This window comes from Diadema antillarum, unplaced genomic scaffold (genome assembly GCF_040938485.1).
Source record: "Diadema antillarum isolate AM-2024a unplaced genomic scaffold, OU_Dant_1.0 seq00000861_RagTag, whole genome shotgun sequence".
Lineage (NCBI taxonomy): Eukaryota > Metazoa > Echinodermata > Echinoidea > Diadematoida > Diadematidae > Diadema > Diadema antillarum.
The window spans coordinates 55,744-76,166 of record NW_027271731.1 but is presented as its reverse complement, the minus strand read 5'-3'; the positions used below and the strand labels follow the sequence as shown (position 1 = coordinate 76,166).

The window sequence follows — 20,423 nt, the reverse complement described above, 5'->3', positions numbered from 1 at the left end:
TCGCTCAAAAGATGCTTCCTTCTTTCAGTTTATTTTCTCCCCAGTCATTCCTATCGTTCTCCTCCCATGAACCCTGCCATGCAGGGACGATGAACAAAACAAAATGTTACCGATGCTGCAATGAAAAAAAAAAGAAAGAAACACGTCCTCAAAGCAAATTATCTACACTTTTCAAGTTGAACAAATTGATGTTCGTAATGAAGAATAAAAAAAAGCACGACCTCAAGCAGTGGGGAAACTTGATATCATGGCTTGTGGAAATTTCCATGAAATTTCCACGAAAGCCAGGTGTCAGATAAAGAATGTCGCGCGTACTGCCACCTTGCTTCAGTGGTCGTAAACAGCGTGTACACAGCATGTAAACCAACTGGGAACATTGATGAATGATCATCATTTATTTTCTGCCCGTGAAGGCCCCCTAACCCACCTTTTAACAAACCAAGCCAGAAGCACGTGGAGCATTACGTATACGTTGAACTTGAAAGACCATCATGACAGAATTACTATAAATTTCGGCCCGGAGAAGGAAAATGGAATATTCACGAATGACGTTTACAAATCCGTAGAAATTGAAAAGGTTAAAATGGAACGCATGGCTTTTTAGATTTAAAAAAAAAATAACCCATTGAAACTACCAAAACCTAAATAACAATTTGCATTTGCTTACTCCATCGCACGTTCTTTTTTCTTTTCTTTTTTTTAACGAAAAATGGAGTTAATTTTCTCTCTGCGGCAATGCTTTCAACGCATCTAATTTTGCGTCATTGCCGATGGCCAGCTTCCTAAAGAATTGATACGAATCCTTTCAAATATACGAAACAAAGTCTAAAGATCCTGGATCCTGGCGGTGAATTTCGGTGGTATTATAAATCCTGCTCACTATCAAAATTTAATCATCTGTTCCTTGCGCCATTTTACCAACCAACTGTTCCTGAAAATTTCATCCTAATCTATTCCCAAATTTTGACTTATTTTGCGAATAGAGAGACAGACAGGCAGACAAACTAACAAACAGACCAAAGCAGCCAAAAAAAAAAAAAAAAAAATACAACCTTTGGCGGAGGGGGGCATGCATTTCATATCGTTTGTTTTTGCGTAACCCGACAACAAGCGTGACAACAAGCGAGCACGTGTCAACCTTCCTCAGCCTCCTTCGGCCTCCGACCCTCTCTTTCCGTCCTCTCTCTCCCTCTCACAATATATACACTGTACCGTTGTACACGCAGGCGGCTAGGTAAGTGGCCGGCTGGGTGCTTGTGCATGTGTGTGTGGATCCCAAATCAGAGCGCATGTGAGTGAGCAAGTGTGTGGTGTGTATCAGCAGGGCCTAGGGAGGTCTTGGTAGCCGCGTTGTTGTGATCGGTGCGGTGACTGCGTGGGTAAATTTTTGCGCTTGTATAAGTATGTAAACTGCTGCTGCTTTCAACATCTAGCTTCTTTTCTAGCCAGATAATAAAAACTGAAAAAGGCGAGAAATTGGTCCGAACTTAGCTCGTCAAGCAAGTTACCCTTGTCGGCAAGTTCACGCGTGGTGTTACCCTTGTCGGCAAGTTTTACCCTTGTCGGCAATTGCTTCTTCAAACCGCACGCTTGTCGGGGCCGACAAGGGTGATATACGCTGGCGAGATCCCTGCTAGGATGTGATTTTGATTCTTTTGATGGTAAATCAATCTGTTTATGTGAATGCAATGAAAATGAAGTTGAAAATGACAGAATGTGTTTTCCATATATATACATAATAAAGAGATTGTTATTTATATATTAATTTTTTTTAAAACTGAAATTACATATCAGGAATATGTAAGTTGCCAACACAACCCCAGTATTTGCAAAGAATAGTACTCCATCTCCAAAGTTTGAAAAAAGAGTAGATATCAAATGTATGACCAGTAATTTGACTCCAAACCTATACCTTTGGAAACTTTGTATGAGGATTTTGATTGTGTACAAATTCATACAAATCAAAAATTCACTGAGATGCCTCCCTGTAACACTCACTTCTCAAAAGTGTTGAGCAAACAGCTAGTACCAAAACAGTCCTACAACTGAAGAGTTTGTTTGAAAAACGGATTAAGTGCCATTTTTAAAAATGTTTAAGTCCATCATCAGATAGAGCAAAATAAAACATTTCCAATGATTCGTCACCTGTTACATGATGAGGAATGTTCTCGGAGTTATGATTGAAAATACCCCACATTTTCTTTTTTTTCAGCAGTTTAAATTGCAAATATCACAAATTAACAAAAATGGAGTTAACCTGCTTTGCAGTCAAACTCTTCAATTACTCCATGAAATCGTAGAGGAAAGTTGCTGAAGAAATCATCATCATGACATCAAATTGGCAATTCTGACTCTCATTGCATGTCCCATATATTTGAGACAGATTATAGGAACTGGCCTGTGTTGCATAAATAAATGCAGTCAAACATGAGTCAGAAAATAAAATTTAAGTCAGGGATCAGCCTGTCAGAATCAAGTATTCAGTGATTTCTGTTTGATTTCAACTTTTATGCAACAGTTCCTTGGACAAATTATTAAAACTTCACAAAATCTTACATCGTAAAGACATGTATGAAAATTTGCCATTTCGAGGAAAAAACAATAACTCTAATCTCCTTATGTGCATTACTAATTTAAGGATCATTTACAAAGAAGCTCTCAACAATTCTTTACTATGACAGTATTATGTTATATGCACAGAATAGGGCTCAAATTTATGAATTATTCATATTCTACCTTATGATATACTAACAGTGAAGGATGATATTTTATGATCTAAGTAAAAATATACAGGAGTAATCCACAGAAATGTGGTTTCTGGGACTCTGCCAGGCTTCCTTAGGCAGGTGTAGATCCAAGAGTTGATAAAGCAGTCGGTGCATTTAGCACTGAGCCATTTTGTATAGCTTTCCCAAATATACTGATGTCTAAAGGTACCAGTCTCACCAGCTCACCAACTCGACAATGCGGAATTTTGAAAATGAAATACACATATTAGATTCAAGTTAATTGAGGTATTTTATCAGCATATTCTGTACAAATGTTTTTTATCACAGTTTTATTCCCAAACGAGCTAATTTCATTCTTGTTCAGTTGAGATATTTGCGATGAAAGCTACTAAAACACATAGAAAATAATAAGAAAATGCAGGATTTTTTTAATCATATCTTCAAGAATATTCCTTGTTAAGTTACAAGTGAGGTACCACTGGAAAGGTGGTATTTCACTCTATTTGAGGATGGGCTTACTTTAAAGTGTTTAAAAATGGCATTTAGCATATATTGTGATGAAACTCTTCATATAAAGATATATATTTTTATATTACCAATTTATGTATGTATCATCGGCACTTGTGCAATGTTTTTGTCAGTATGTTAATTATTCAGGCAGGAATGGCAAATTTCTGTATTTTTTTTAGACAATAAGAAAAAAATCTTGAGTCTTGAATCATAAACCTCTGTGATTAACTGGGTAGATTAGTTAGTGGAAACAACCAGGAACAAATATGACTGAATTTCTCATTTCCTTCGCAACCAGGGAAAAGGAGATATCATGTGACTTGAATGCTATCACAGCCTGCATGACAAAATATTTCAAACTTTTTGCAACCAGATTAGTGGCAGGACAGCCATTTCACGGCAGAGAGGTCTTGTGTGATAATATATGCCATGTTTGCCATCATTAGTATACATTGCTTTCAACTGGTGTAATTTCTGATCAAGAATATTTTGGATTTTTGTATTTAATCATTTGAAAAATGGAAAATTACTTTAATTTTAGTCACTGACAATAGTGGAACCATACGTGAAGATAATAAATTAGATGAGCATCAGTCCAGGGGCCCGTTGCATAAAAGTTACAATTATGGTAACTTTGCCATCCAGTGGTAACTTCCATGGAATTCTTGATTTTGATTGGCTGTTGAGTATTGTTACCATGGTAGTTACCATTGGATGGCAAAGTTACCATAATTGTAACTTTTATGCAACGGGCCCCTGGATTTACTGTACATCACTGTGTTTATTTTTATGCTTCCGCAACGAAGTGGCCGGAGGCATTATGTTTTCGGGTCGTCCGTCCGTACGTCCGTCCGTCCCGTTTTGTTTTTGTCGATATCTCAAGAACCGTGTGGTGGTTTTACATCAAACTTGGTATGAGGGTATATCCTTGGGGGATAATACTTTGTGTGGATTTTAGGGTCACAGGGTCAAAGGTCAAAGGTCACAGGTTGTTTTGTGAAAAAAAAAAATTGAAATTTCATGTTTTTCTCCATATCTCGCAAATGGTTCAAGGTATCTTCATGGAACTTAGTATATATGCTTGTACTGATGGGCAGTGATTATCTAGGGAAGTTGGGGTCGTGGGTCAAAGGTCAGGGGGTCAAAGGTCAAGGTCAACTCCTCAAAATATCACTACTTTCCTTAGAATGCAATATGCCTGAAGGTTTTTTTTTTTTTAAACTTGATGTATGGCATGTATTACCCAATATATATTTTTGGGGAAGTTTCTTGCCAAAAGGTCAAAGGTCAAAGGTCAAAGGTCAAGTGAAAGTGCTAAATTGCACTTTTTCCTCCATATCTCGAAAGTAACTCCAGGTATCATCATGAAACTTACATATTTATGCATGTTCAACCTAACAGTGATTCTCTTTGGAACTGTGAGGTCAAAGGTCAAAGGCCAGGTTTAGATAATGCTATTTTCCCATTTGATACTGAAATTATACTTTTCCTCAATACCTTGAAAATTACTCAATGCATAAACTTATAAAAGGGTCAAAAGTCAAGTAAAAATCATCAGTTCCCCAAATACCTGCACTCTGACAATTTAATCATTCATCCAATTGAACCTAGTTCTAGGAAAGTGAACATTCAGCACATTTGTGTCAAACCTGTCCTTTTAATATTTTGCCAGTTGTGTGAAACTGTCATCACACATTGTCAAGACATTGTACTATAGACCTATTAGGAGAACCATGCATTATGGCGGAGGCATATCAGTAGCCGTAGCGATATGTCTAGTTAGTATATAAACATAAGTGTCTGGAATGACAATATTTCTGAAAGATGTTAATCTTCTAGTATCTCCACTCCCCCCCTCCCTCCCCCCCCCCCCCCCCAAACAAAAAAGGAGGGGCATGGTTTTTTACAAGGTAAATATATATTTCTGTTTTTTTACTTTGCAAAAATACTCAATCTTTATTCATATTCCTAGAAAATTTGTCAGCTTCTACCATCAACTTCACAAATGGACGTCCACTTCATTTGATGTGAAACTGGAAGCAAAATTTGTCACAAGTGTAAAAGACAGTTATTTCCTAGGTACAAACATGGCTTTAAAAACAAACAAACAAACAAACAAAATCCTTCATTCTTTCTCTGACTGTGTACTGTAAAAGTGGAAATTTTCGCGGTGTTCAAATTTTTGCGCATTTCGCGCAACCAGAAACTAGCGCGAAAATAAAAGCACGCAAATATTTTTGCTTGCCATATGTGCCTGTGTGTGATGTCTTGATTCCGCGGAATTAAAACCACGCGAAACTCTTCCGACCCGGCCAAGCGCGAAAAATTAGTCACGCGAAAATATCCACTTTTACAGTATTCCAAAATCATCCACATGGATCGCAACAGTTTTTCTTCTCTTCCCCTGCTGTTGTAGGCTGTGGCGGGCCACAATGATGGGCTGGATCCTCGCCAGCCAAGAAGCATCATTGTCCCTGAATACACCAAGGAGGTAAGTGTTGAGAGACAACACAGACCTGTTAACCTGTTCCATACGGGAAGCTGGTGGCCTGTGTATTAAGTCTATGGGGATTTCAGAATTCAGTATGGAGCGGGTTAACTTGGATAATGCTTTAAAGGGGATGGCTAGTAACTGATCAGTGGGAAACAGTGGGAATGCTGGGGGATGATTGTTCCAATTCTTGTGGGATTCATTTAAGAGTACATTATATATCTATTGTTGTGTGAAAATTATTTGATTCAGAATGGTCTCATAATCAAGTAATGTGCAGTTTAATGTTTCCAGGTTAGCGTGCCTGGTATCAGTGACGGGGCATTAAAGGACAAGTTCACCTTCATAAACATAAGGATTGAGAGAATGCAACAATAATAGTAGAACACATCAGTGAAAGTTTGAGGAAAATTGGACAATCGATGCAAAAGTTATGAATTTTTAAAATTTTTGTGTTGGAACCGCTGGATGAGGAGACTACTACAGCTTGTGAGTCATATGCGTACAACAGTATAAAGAAAATATAAAGAAAATTCAACATATTTTCACTTTTTTCGCATAATAAAAGAGCACTTGACTTGCCTCTTTCTAAAGGCAGGGGGAATAATACTACCCATAACATTTGTCGATAACGAGTCGGGGGAATGTGTACTTTTTTCAAAAGATGAAATTTTGTGAAATTCTCTTTATATTTTCCGTATATTGTTGTTCGCATGTGACATCTAAGTTATTCACACATTGCAGTAGTCTTCTCATCCAGCGGTGACTGCACAAAAACTTTAAAAATGCATAACTTTTGAATGGATTGTCCGATTTTCCTCAAACTTTCAATGATGTGTTCTACTAATATTGCTACATTCTCTCAATCCTTATGTTTATGAAGGTGAACTTGTCCTTTAAACTGCACATTACTTGAATATGAGACCATTCTGAATCAAATAATTTTCACACAACAATAGATATGTAATGTACTCTTAAATGAATCCCACAAGAATTGGAACAATCATCCCCAGCATTCCCACTGTTTCCCACTGATCAGTTACTAGCCATCTCCTTTAAACCTTTGTCAGACCTTTTGTACCAAATGTTGGTCCCAAAGGCTAGAAAGCTTGCTTGAGAGGTTTGCTCATCTTATCAACAACGCATGTATGCAAACAGAATTCCATGTTATTTTGAATAGGATGAAATGAAATGAACAAACAGGTCCTTCATGAAAGAAATATCTGTAGATGAAGAATATTTCAGTAAATAGGAGGGTGTGGTATTCTAATCATGTTTTATGAATTCTGTGTATTCAAGTTAGTGCTTGTGGGCCTGAAACGGCGAGCTTGGCTGGGATATCAATCAAATTCAGTGATATTTCTAGTTTATGTTGTGCGTGGCATACCAGCATCTGTGTGGGGTTTTTTGTTTTTTTTGTTTTTTTTTCCTGTGAATTCTGTGTACCTGCACAGCATTTATGATCCCAGAAAGTGGCAGTCTTAAATTTTTGTGAAGCCTTTCACTCCGCTGATAAGAAGAGAATTCATCCATTTTTATTGGCAGCTGGTAGCACGATATGTTTGACTGTGGTGAAATGTATCCTGCAGGTGTTGAGGGCTCTTTTTTTTTTGTGTGTGCCTGGTGGTGATGTGGTTTCAGAGCAGTTTATGTGAAACTTATTTGTTGTGTTTTCTGCCTTGATCTCAATATACAAATATATTCATGAGTGATCAGAAATTGCTTTTTGCAACGTCACATTCCCAACTGTAGACCTCATAAATCCCACTACTACCATTTTGTTCTCTGTCTCTCTCTTATAGTATGTGATAACTTTCTCTGAGCTACAGTGTAAACCCTTTGTGTGTTGCTGCAATATTCTGAGACTGCAGTGCATGAGCACTTTTGGAAAACATTTTGTTTTTCATAGCCATGTAACTTTTTATAGAAGCATGTACCTGTATGCTAGAATGCAGTACAGCAGAGTTGCAGACAAAAATCACATGCTTTGCTGTGATATAACTTTTATAACAAAGCTATGGCTGTGACACCTTCAATATACTTTGGCATATTGGGATTTATCAGTCGGTTTGTGCGCGGCTGTGCATTTGAGCAAAATATGTGAAGTTGGCCAGCCATGGACTGAGCCAGGCGTGTGGACAAGGCACACAAAGAATCAAACGGAGATTATAGTTTGCAGATGACAGTAGAGGCATTTCAGTTGATACCATGACAGTTGAACTCTGTCCAAATTTCTTGATGCTTGGGAGGTTATTCTGTTACTCTCAGAGAAATGCATACTGCATGACCAAGGCATGCACAGTTGGGTATTGGGGGGGGGGGGTAAGGGTACAAAAAGATTCTGAGAATCTCTTGTGCCTCATGAAAGTGAGATTGCAAATTCATGATTTATCATCCTTTTGTCTGTAGCTGAGCCAGTGCAGCCTGGAAGGGATCAAGATTGCCATCCTCAAGGAGGGTTTTGGACAGTCCCACTCCGACCCAAAGGTGGACACTCTCGTCCGCAAGGCCATTGACCAGCTGGCCTATGCTGGTGCCCAAATCACTGAGGTCTCTATTCCACTCCACAGCGAATGTGAGTTTCTTTCCTGTCTCCCCCACCGTCCATTCGTGTCTTGTACAGTGACGCCCTCTATTGGATTTTGTCAAATTTCTGATATCTTAATAATATTGATGTCATTCGTTTACAGAGATAATAGTTGTCCTCTTTGTGAAAACGATGTTGAGGACCAAAGTCTGAAATGTAGCTGTGGCAATAGATTTTTCAGGCCCTTCTAACTGTTCAACAGAACAATGCTGTGTAGATGTGATGTTAAAGCCCTCAGATGCACTTTACTATGTACACCATGTATTTCATGGGTCTTTTATTTTTGCAAATGTCACAAGTTTGAGTGCTATTTGTGAATTAAAAATGTGTGAAAGTTGAAAAGTCTAGATATGCGAAAAATTAGACTCGCTAAATATATTGCATTGGATCATACAGTAACTTGCATTTATGAACACAAATCTCCTGATATAATGCTATCCTCATTCATGGTTCATGACCCTGACAACATAGCACATTGTGAAAGTATTTCTATAAATACTTGCAAACTGATGATGGTCTAAGGGCTGTATATCCTTTCCCTTTGTAATTTACCATGTAGCTACTTTTTATTTTCGTTTTGACTGGTAATTACTCATGGCAGTCTTACCTGCTCTGAATTGTAGTTATTACAAAGACTTGAGTGCTACTGATGCAACTCATCGCACTGGATATCTGGTATTTTCAGCGACAGGGATTCAGTAATTCACTTCTTGTGAAGTCAGAACAGCACGATGTTGATGGAGGTGATTTGAAATCATGGAGGTACAGAGTGAGAGAGAGAGAAAGAAGCATAATGGTGGGGATATTCCTAGTTTGCCTTGCTATGGTAGCGTGATTATCCTTGTGTGCTATGAAGGACATTCCCATTAGTTTATGTGTTGTTGTTTTTTTCTTGAGTGACGCCCTATAACTAAATGCATGCACAAAAGAGTAGGGATTCCCTGGAGTGAATTTTGCACCGACACGAGTCTTGTTGTGATTTTGACCTCCCAGGCACCAATATATGGGAAGCGATAGCCTACGAAGGCATGCTGGACAACACCATCATCACTGGAGGTGAGTTTGAGAATCAACAGATGACCACACTGGCAGTACTGTAAAAGTGGAAATTTTCGCTTTTTTGATATTTTCGCGCATTTCGCGCAACTAGAAACTCGTGTGAAAATAAAAGCACGCAAATATTTTTTGCTCGCCATACGTTCCAGTAGTTGACGTCTTGATTCCGCAGAATTAAAAACATGCGAAACTCTTCTTACCCTGCCAAGCGCGAAAAATTAGTTGCTCGAAAATATCCACTTTTACAGTATATGAAGAGGTCATCGAACTATTCATACATTGTGCTTGACCAAAAGCTTTATATGCAATAAATGCATAATCACAGGGATGCAAAATTTTTTCAATGCATAGACAGAGAAATTCATTAGTAACCCCTTGTGTGCTTTGAGTTCTGTTTGGCACAGAAAACCCCATAAAATTGCACACACTGTTAAAAATTCCTGACACAGAAAGAGTTAAGGCAGAGCTTATGGGTACACTGTAATGATTGAGGAGGTTGATTAACAGGGTGCCCCTCCCCCTCCCCTTGCAACACCACTAGCACCAGCCTTGATCGTGTGGATTTTATGTCTCCGAAGCCAGCTATTATAAACTTCAAAGACATTCCGCACTATTTATGAATGTTATGAATGGCATTAAGTGTACCTGTACATACTCCATTAAAGATATACACTTCAGTTTCTTATTCAGATAAGAATTATGGCTCCTGAAAAGAAAAGAGAAAAAAAAATCACCATAGCGATTTCTTAATTTAAAATAAAAATCATGGTTGCTTTAAGAAGAAGAAAAAAAAGGGTTTACTTTAGTAATTTCTGGACTTGTGGTGCGTTTAGCCCAAAGTTTTCTCACAGGGTTGTTACAAGTTGTTCAAATGAATTGACTTGTGATATCATATCCTTGTTTTTTGTGTTGACAAAGTTGTATTGTGATGCATAACAAATGAAACAAATTTGATTGTATTTCTGAACATAGCAAAACCTGTTTCGGCTTTTACAAGGCACTTACTCTGATGATGTAAATGGTTACCTGAGTCAGCTGAATCAAAATTGTAATTGACCAGTAAGGCCAATCATTGAATTTAAACCACATGTTCATTAGCCCTGTGTGTCCAGGAACCTGGTTGGATCTTGTGTAAAGTCCATAAAGATTTCAGACTCTTGCAGCGAACAGGTTAAAGAGGGGAAAGGTATCAACGCTTTGCACAGTCTATCCGCCCTGCTGGCACTCAGCTGAATACTGTAAAACATGATATAATCGCGGCATGAATTTTTCGCTAATTGGAGCCGACGGCCTTTTTTGCGGCATGAAATTTTCGCGAACTGCCACTGGCATTCAATGCATACAGTGTAAACAAGAACTTTCGAGTGCATTTTAATTTCACGAATCTTGGCGCTCGCGAAATTCGCGAAATTAAAATGCACACGAACATTCCTTGTTTTACAGTAGTTGCAGCTGCCAAAAGTCTGTGATATTCGACAAGCAAAGCTTTGTGTAACCCTTGCCAGGCAGGTAGTGTGCTGTAATAAGCCAATGGAACATAACCCGAGCTGATGCTACATCCCACATTATGTGTAGAAACATAAATTGTTATTTATCATGGGTTTTTCTATGAGTCTACTCATTGAGTCCTTGTAGGAACATTTGTCAAGCTTTTGAAGGCATAATTTGCTGACACTTCAGTACAAATGCAGGCTGCCTGATGTGGCTTGTATGTCATGTGCATGGTTTCCGATTTAGTTCAGTTTTGAATTTTTCCCATTTATCAGGTGTGGGGACAGGTTATCGTGGTTTCTACCCAACCAGCATGATGAGCTCTGCGGGCAAATCGCTCAAGGCCAGGGTCAACGACCTCAACCATCCTCAGAAGGTGAGTAACCTTACATCATTTTTAGCAAGTTAGAGACTTGATTGTGTGTTGTTGTTTTGTACTGTTTTGTTTATTTTTGTCTAGGGTGTTTGTTTGTTTTTCAACAGAATTATGTCATATGTTTAACCCTCAAAAGCAGTGTGCAAACTGTAAGTGCAAGACAGTAAACTCCTGCTCTTACAGAATATTAGTTTAAAGTGCAGGATTTCTGTGTATACCATTGTCTTTGCATCCCTTAACCTGTAGACATTTCCTGCAAGGCAGTACGGTAGGCACCTATGTACCACAGTACCCAGGGAGAGAATGTCATACGGAGGCTGCATTGTGTATTGCAAGGAATTAACAAGAATTATACCACATACTAGAGTTACTTAGACACGAAGAAGAATACAATAGAGTTAACAAAGTGATGATGTCACAGTCATTTGTTATAGCATGGGTTGGCACCAGGTACACGCATAAACACTCAGACTAGGTGAGGTTGTTTAGAACCAGTTTCCATGGTGATGAATAGCTATGACGACAACCCACTTTGGTACTCTTTAGGAGCACAGCATATGAACTCCTAGTTCCGATAAGTACCCAAAGTCATTTCCTTGTTGATATATACTATCAATGTGTGTAACATAAATTAGAAAGTGGATTATATGTGTGGACTTCACATTACTACAGTGTATGCTACTAACCTCCACAGTGGAGACTTCTCATATATTGTGGCTTGTGAAGAAAACCTAGTAGATATTTGGACAATTTGGGGGAGTAGAGTGACGCTCTAGTAGGGAGGTAAACCTTCAGAGTAAGCCAGAGCAGTCTCGGCAATTTCCTTCCATACCCATTTCTTACCATCTGAATAGAGCAAAAGTGTGCCAAATTCTTAAATTTTGGCTTCCTGGTGTGGTAATTAAGATTGCCTTGCTCTCTCTGAGCGTCGAGGGCACAGTGAGGAATTGTAGAAATGAATCTGAACATTTTGTCCTGAAGTCGAGACGTGTCTTAGAAACCACACTTGTCCTTTTCAAGTTATGATTGTCCGTACCCGCTTTTTTGTGAGGGGCTTTACAAGAGAGGATTATGTGGAGCCTATGTTGTATAATACGCAGATTGCCATGTTGATGGGGCAGTACATGAAAACCAACTACCAGAGCCAAGTCTACGGGAAGGGCCAGAACATCCGCCTCCTCCTCACCCAGGCCTACGACGATGTCTTCAAGGACTACGACGTCATCGCCATGCCAACGGTCCCTTTCACAGCGACAGACCTTCCGAAGAAGAACTGTACCTTGCCAAGTGAGTAGTGATTACCAACAGTTAGTGTGACTGTGTCAGCCAGGCACAGCTTGAGGTTGTGCTGTCTTGTGCAAGCCCTCGGGGTGTTTAGGGATGAGATTTCATGTGTCACTATATAAGTATTTAGGTAATAAATAATGAATTGCAGTGCTAGAAATCATTTGTTTGGCAAGTCTTTTTAGAGCGATTCTTCCTGCATGCAGAATACAATTTATGTAGATTTATAAAAAAACAAACAAACAAACAAACAAACAATTTTGTAGTGTAGTTACATTAGGGCCGAGTCAAAATGCAATTCACAGGGTATCTGCAGTCTTGATAGTACATTGTCATCTTCAAATTGACTTACATTTCTGTGATTCTAGAGCTTCTTGAGATATTTTCATTTCTTTGAGACTGCAAAAAAAAAAGGACAAAAAAATTCTGCTGTTGCTCACATGTGTAGAATCATCTTTTTGCAAATGTTGTGTTAAGCAGTGTAGCCAAACATACTGCAAAGGAGGCAACCTCCTGCACATGATGTACCCTGATAGTGTTGTGTCTGAATCTTCATGCCATGGAAAATCTCATCCTGACTTTGTCATCATAAGAGCATTAAGGACTTCTGGGAATATGGATGGTATATATATATCACAAGGAAGAGGAAATAGTTATTTCTATGATTGTCTGGGGTGACTGTCAGAGATCCAGGAACTGAAACTTGCAAATTACCAGAATATGACTTCCTACTGGCATTCTATGCTCCACGGCCAGTGAAGTAGGAGAGCTGTTAACGACAGGAACAAAAAAAATACAGATGTATTCAGATGGCATGTGTAGAGCCTAATACAAGTCTGCAATTTGTGGCTGCTACATACAACAAAGGTGTGAACTGACATATATCGGCACATCTCTAGAAAAAGTGAGCAATAACAAAACAGAAGAAAGCAGTGCAAAAAAAGAGGCACAGTGAAAAGATTGTGTTATGCCCTCTGTCTGTGTGTCTCTTCTGATGTGCTGTTTTCTTGACAGTGGCCCTTTTGTGAGCCAGGAAAGCATGAGCTTTGTAATAAGCATATTGCTGTTTACGCCAAATATTTGCAAGAGTTTTATTTTTCGCGAATTTCGCAAGTCAGGTGCTGTTCATGAATTTCAAAACACAAAAAAATATTAACCCTGATCCCGACATGAATGTGACATGAATGCATACATTTCTCCATTTAGTACTTTGCTCCACAATCGCAAATTTAACCACTCACAAAAAATTATACATGCTAAATATATGGTATATACAGTATACAAGAGGTAGATTTTATGATTCAATATGAGTAAAGTGGGTAGTGGCAACTTATCATACCAGAGAGGCAGTGTTTTCAAAAGAAGAAAGTTATTGATATTAGGTTGTTGGAGGTCCTCAGATGGCAAAATTATATATTTGTGTGTGGATGTCAAGTGCAAATCGCAGCTGCTCTTTAAAATCTGGTATAATTGGGTGAGTGTAGTGAAGTTTAGACTGTAAGCTAACAACCATTTTTGTTTGTTTTACAAGCTGAATGATAAACTGTCACAAAACAAGAATGCTGCAGTTTTCTGATTAAAGGTACATTTTTTGTTGTTGGTTTTTTGTTTTTCCTTCCCAGAATTTCTCCAGCTGACGTCAGACATGATGTCGAATACCATGGCTGCCAACCTAACCGGTCACCCCTCTCTGACCATCAATGCCGGCTACCTGGACACTCAGCCCGTGGGCCTGCTCTTGACCGGGCGTGTCTTTGAGGAGGTCCTGCTACTCCAGGTGGCCGCGACCTTTGAGAAGGTCAGGGACGAGGCCTAAGGGGAACCGCCCGTTGGCGTGGCAACCGTCTGCGCCGGCGGCTCTTCAGTTTTTACATTCCTTGAAACATCTCACCACCACATCTACGTCTCCTCCCACAAGGGCTAGATTGGGATGAGGTGGACTCTGATCGTGGGAGACAGGAGATTGGATGGTATTGGTGGAGTTATGACCAATGTTGTGAGTGTTTGAAATGTGCAGTAGGAGGGGAGATGATTGAAATTTCTGAATCACCTTGAGTTCAGTGAAATTGCTAGGTTTAAAGAGGAGGAAGATGTAGATATGTTTTAACATTCTTGATTGTTAACTTGTTTGTTTGGTTGTATGTTGGTTCGGGGTTTTTTTGTGGATAGGTACTTGATTCCAGAATGTTCTCCGTGTTTTGTAGCACAGTCATTAGGAGGAGTACATCATGAAAGTTTGAATGGAAGATTCACGCAGGAATCGTGACTGACTCACTGATTGTGACCAGACTGGTGGAGGGGCCAAGATTTTTTCTCATCTGCTGCACACGACATGCAGACATAGTCAAGGGGAGGGGGCCTTGATCAACTTTGATAAACTTCAGACACGGTTAGTGAGGGTTAGACTGAGAGTGGACAAGCAACGGGCATCGTGTCAAAGTCGTATGTGAAAGGTTATCTTGTGCTACAGGCAGCATACAGGTATTTCCCCAAGTATTTTCTCAACTCAAAAGCATTGCAATCATCACAGTGTATAGACCGAGGAATTGAAAGTGGAAAAGAAGGTGCAAGGGGAAAGTGGTGTAAATGAGTTGCCAAAATTCAGAATGACCAAATTCACGTTTGTATCGCCAGTACCTCTGATTATGGTTGTGAAGTAAAAGTGCTATACATGTATGTGTTCTTTGTTTCTCATTTTACCCCCAAATGGTGGAAAGGTGGAAATCGAAAGGACGTGCATGGAAAGCAAGTGTGTGGTGTGAAAACAGTGATGCTGTTTAAGAAACTTGGGTCTTGTCAGTTGACCTGTAAGTAGTAGCTGAGAGGCTGCGGTGTCCTCGGTTTGGGGTTGAAGATTGTGGTAAACCTGTGCATTACTTCTCACAGCACTTGGTGTGTAGGAAATTTTTGTGATTTAGCTCTCATAATTCTGTGATCTTTGCAAATTTACCCACATGCTAATGCCCCACAGCAAGAAAAACAGTAAAAGATTAATTAATTTGTAGAGAACTCAATTTTGTTCAGTGGTAACAGATACTGTCAGAGAAATCATTGATGGAAAAGTTATTAGCACCAGTTTTAATCCTCAAGAAGCCCAGATACACACATAATCATGCATCACTTCACAATGTAGCAGGAATGTCTTTTGCCTGCACATCAATATGGAATTACTGAAAGCAGGGCTCGACACTAACGGTGGCCCGGGGCCACCAAAAATGAAAGTCGGGCCACCAAATTTCAAAAAAGGGCAAATTTGGTGGCCCGCCTCGGGCCGCCAAAATTTTTTGAAAAGTATGTCAATAAATTCGTAACTTTTTGCGCCGGAAATTAGCAGTTAAATTTGTTCAAAGGATGGATGAAAAGGACTGAATGAGTGCCTGAGAGTGAGTGTTGCAAGTTTGTTGAAGTTTATTTATGAGTAGATATGTCCAACTTCTAATTCTTATATTTGACTCATTAAAAAGAAAGGACTTTTAATGGTTTTTTTTTTTTTTGGGGGGGGGACACCAAATTTTTCTCTCGGGCCACCAAACATTTGAAATTTAGGATTTTGGTGGCCCCATCGGGCCACCAAACAAAAAAGTTAGTGTCGAGCCATGCTGAAAGTTTGAATTCCACCTTTTTTTTTTTTTTTCATTTAACTTCTAATGACTAGGATAGGTCAAAAAGTGATATTGGAGTAAATGTTACTATGTGGCTAATCAAAGGCATCTAATCATGCGGGTATTAATGCTACAGTGTAGATGGTAATATTAGCAGTTTTTGACGAGGAAGTTTGGCCTAAACTTACAGCAGTACATCCACCGGTGAGCGTACAGTCTGAAGTGTGTCAGTGTACAGTCCTCTTTTTCTTTCCATTCTTTGCTTTTCCTCAGTTGATCAGAAGATCACCTCAGCTCCTCACCATCACAGTTTGACTTGTACAGAATGTTATTTCTGACTGGTGCACAGTACAAAGTGTTTGTGGCGCAGGTTGTGGTAATTGTTGGTATTCATGAAGTGCGCACACCTTTTATGGGGTAACTCTAATTTTCCACGGTTGTGTTCGTGGAAACGTGCTAAATGTGGCTACTCTGCATGTTTGAAGCCCTGTGTGTGCAATAGCAGATGAGCTTGGGGCTCCATTGTTTTGTGAGAACTGCTCGGTACCATTCAAGGAAATCAAGCTTATTTGTTTCTTGGCATAATTCAAATATTCATCATATTTGTATAATATAAAGTGGAACCTTGCTTTCAAGAGGTCGGCTGTAACAAAACGCTCTTCTAACGGTGATTTTGCAGCTCCCTATTCCTCCTCATTTTTCTTTGTGATTGTAAACTTATGTAGTGAGAGAACTGATAAAAACAAGGTAATTTTCATTGTTTGTTTCTGGGTCCTTGTGATTAGGTTCCCCATACATCTTTCCTTGGGTCGTACTGGTACCTAGCTGATGTCTCCTCTCACTGAAAAGCTTCCATAACATGGATGATAGAAAGTACACAGTTGCTCTATTCAAGCAGTGAACATGTCAACTCAAACCATTGTTTGATCCTGGTAGGAATGAATAATGCTAATTGCACTAGCTTTCACCAGAGACTCCAACTCTCCCATTTTCGACGGGAGATCTCCCGCCGAAAACCCATTTTTGCAAAATCTCCCGTTCTCCCGCTTGAGATTTAATTTCTCCCGCCCTGGCTCTGTCTCCCATTGGAAAGGATTTCTTACGTATTTCTATCGTATGTTGAAAAAAATAAGCCTTAGATAGCACCAGAGAGCATCTAGAACCCTGGGAATTTCGCGCTTCGCACACATCAATTTGGAGTCTCCCGTTTGCTAGGGATTTCAGGTGGGAGAATCTCCAGATCAGAAGGTGCTTGGGGTTGGAGTCTCTGTTTCACATGTGGTTTTTAAAAAAGTGTCTTTTTCTGTCTGCATAGATTTCTGCCCGACGTTTGCCAACAATCTTGTGAAACTCAAGGACTTGCTTTAAAATGCACATGATGATGCTGAAGTCTATGGATAAAAGTACAACTCATAAGGTTTTGTAATGTGAGAATTATGTCATGCCCTTGCGCAAGAAACATCTATTGTGACATATTCTTTTCTTTTTTAAACTATCATGTCCTGTAAAACATGATATATTCGCGGCATGAAATTTTCGCGAATTGGAGCCGCTGCCTTTTTCGTGGCATGAAATTTTCGCGAATTGCCACTGGCGTTCAATGCATGTAGTGTAGACAAAAACTTTCGCGTGCATTTTAATTTAGCGAATTTCGGCACTCGCGAAATTCGCGAAATTAAAATGCACGCGAAAATTCCTCGTTTTACAGTATTTGATCCTTGATGTGCAGATGAGCAGAACCACCCAAACAAATCTCAAAATCAACTTGCCAAATATCTGCAGGCTCTTGAAGAGCACAGGGTATTATAAAACACCTTAAACCTGCATTATGTGTCTATGTGTGAAACAAATCATGAATTTTCATCTTGCCATTTGATTTCCACCAATCTGAGTAATCATAGAGTTGTTGTACTACACGTAACTGCAGATTGTCACCAGGGAGAACTGTATACAGTGGACTCCCATTGTAACGAAGTCCTCGGGGCCAGCAGTTTTCTTTCGTTATATCGAAATTTCGTTATAACTGAACAAATAAACAATAAAAAAGCACAGATTGGATAACGTTGCGGCCCGAATTTTTACTTCATTGTAACTGGAATTTTGTGTTATAACGGGAGTACACTGTACCCAGTATACTTCCTGGTGTTTAGATTTTGTGAATTTGCGAGTGGGCTAATAATCATGAAATGAACAACTCATGAAAATATTGCCTCCCACCACACTAAGTGCTGTATATTGTCTCCTATGTGGGAAATCACTAACTTTTCTCCTCAAAAGGAATACTACTTTCTTACTCATCTCTATGGTTCTCAATTGTGACTTCAACCACTCATGAATTTGTCCCAAGTTGTGAAAGAGCATAGATGTGCAAACTGTGGTGCACATAGTAATCTAGCCCTAACTTGTGAAACGGATTATAGGGATTCTCTTTGTGATAAGCTCCACATAGCAGAGTGATCCACTTGTGGATCATAATGTAGTATATACCTGGTAGCTTTGTAGTTCCCTTTTTAGATAAGTAACAGGAAGATGTATGGGAAGAACATGAAGGAGAATGTGACGGGTCTATTGTATGACTTTCTTTTTAAAGGACAAGTTCACCTTCATAGACATGTGGGTTGAGTGAATGCAGCAATATTAGTAGAACACATCAGTGAGAGTTTGAGCAAAATCGGACAATCCATTAAAAAGTTATGAACTTTTGAAGTTTCTACTCAGTCACGGTTGGATGGAAAGACTACTATAGCTTGTGATGTCATATGAGTACAACGATATAAAGAAAGAATAAAGAAAATTCAACATATTTCCATTTTTCTCGCATAACAAAAGAACAGTCGACTTCTCTCTTTCAGAAGGCAGGGGGAATAATATTACCCTTAACATACGTCAGTAGCAAGTCGAAGAAATGTGCACTTTATTCAAAAAGTAAAGTTTTGTGAAATTCTCTTTTTATTTTCCTTATATAGTTGAACAGTGGACTCCCGTTGGAACGAAGTTCTCGGGACCTGCAATTTTCTTTCGTTACACCGAGTATCGAAATGTTGTTATAACCGAACAAATACACAATTTAAAAAAATGTGGAACGGATAATGTTGTGGCCTAAATTGTTAGTACGTTGTAACTGAAATTTTGTTACTACCGTGTTCGTTATAACGGGAGTGCACTGTAGCTGAGATTTGACATGTAATTCTTTGTACTGTACTTGGACAACAAGGATATCTTGCACTAGATGGTTATAACCAATGTGGATTGAGAAGCATTAGAGTACTCATATTGACTATCCCACCAGTGTTGCTCGAGTATAATATCACTTTGTTCATTCAGTCAAAGTTCGGTGAAGCTGCTGGCGGCCTGTTTACTTGCAATGATTTTTTTTTTTTTCTGTCCACGGACACAGCTGTGCAAATCTTGGCAAATTCGATGCTTGTTTTCTCTGTAATATTCAGGCATACCTTGCCATCTCGATGTTCTGTAGGACTTGTCATTGAAGGTTGTAAAGTATTCTGTGTAAATATTATCATGGCACTTACCTCATTGTACAGTATTTATGCACACGTGTGATCGTATTTGGCTATTCAAAAACGTCTTGTGAAAAAGCATTAAAAATTGAAACTGGACTGATCCGCAAATAATGGTACTCTGAAGAATTGTAAGCATTACATACAATAGCATTTATTTCTGTTACATGTAACATTACTACAAAAGCAATTAATGGTAGTCCTGCACACTTTTGCAAGAACACAGCATGATAATCCACATATTCTTATATCTTCTTCTTTTTTTCAACTCTGCTTTGCTTTAATACTAGGTCGTTAATAGAGCATAATCATTCACCAATTTGGTGTTTACTTGTGACTCTGTACCACTTAAAGTAACAAAAAAAAAGTTAATCTTGAACAAGACTGTTGAATTAGTACTGTTGGTAGTATTTTTTTCTGATTCAGAGATGGACCAAAAATAAACTAGACTATAAGTTTTTCATTTCTCCATATAATTTGATATCTCAATCGCAAAGAAGTCACTCAAGTCACTATTACACTTGTCACGGAATGAGTAGTTATGAAGGTGAAAACTTCAAATCCATAATTCTTTGCACCAGTCTATATAGGAAAGCAGTTTGAAGACAAAATAATACACTGGAATGGGGAGCTGACATTGCAAGTGAATTCAAACTACCTTGCACGGGTGGGGAAGAAATCCACTCATGTATTCAAGTAAGTATTTAAGAAAATTGTTCTGAAAAAAGAAGAAGAGAAAAACAAAATGTTAACATTAAAGCAAAATGATGCCAACATTT

At 38.9% G+C, this 20,423-nt stretch overlaps 1 protein-coding gene across 1 annotated transcript in view; it reads left to right on the top strand.

Annotated features, from left to right (window-relative positions):
• Window positions 1-16,535, top strand: part of LOC139740573 (amidase-like) — a 45,144-nt gene extending 28,609 nt beyond the window's left edge. The window contains exons 7-12 of the mRNA XM_071651160.1: window positions 5,656-5,730; window positions 8,140-8,305; window positions 9,311-9,373; window positions 11,140-11,240; window positions 12,341-12,527; window positions 14,147-16,535. Coding sequence (XP_071507261.1) covers window positions 5,656-5,730; window positions 8,140-8,305; window positions 9,311-9,373; window positions 11,140-11,240; window positions 12,341-12,527; window positions 14,147-14,340 — 786 coding nt within the window. The 3' untranslated portion in view covers window positions 14,341-16,535. The remainder of the gene's footprint in view (window positions 1-5,655; window positions 5,731-8,139; window positions 8,306-9,310; window positions 9,374-11,139; window positions 11,241-12,340; window positions 12,528-14,146) is intronic.
• The last annotated feature ends 3,888 nt before the right edge of the window (window positions 16,536-20,423 follow it).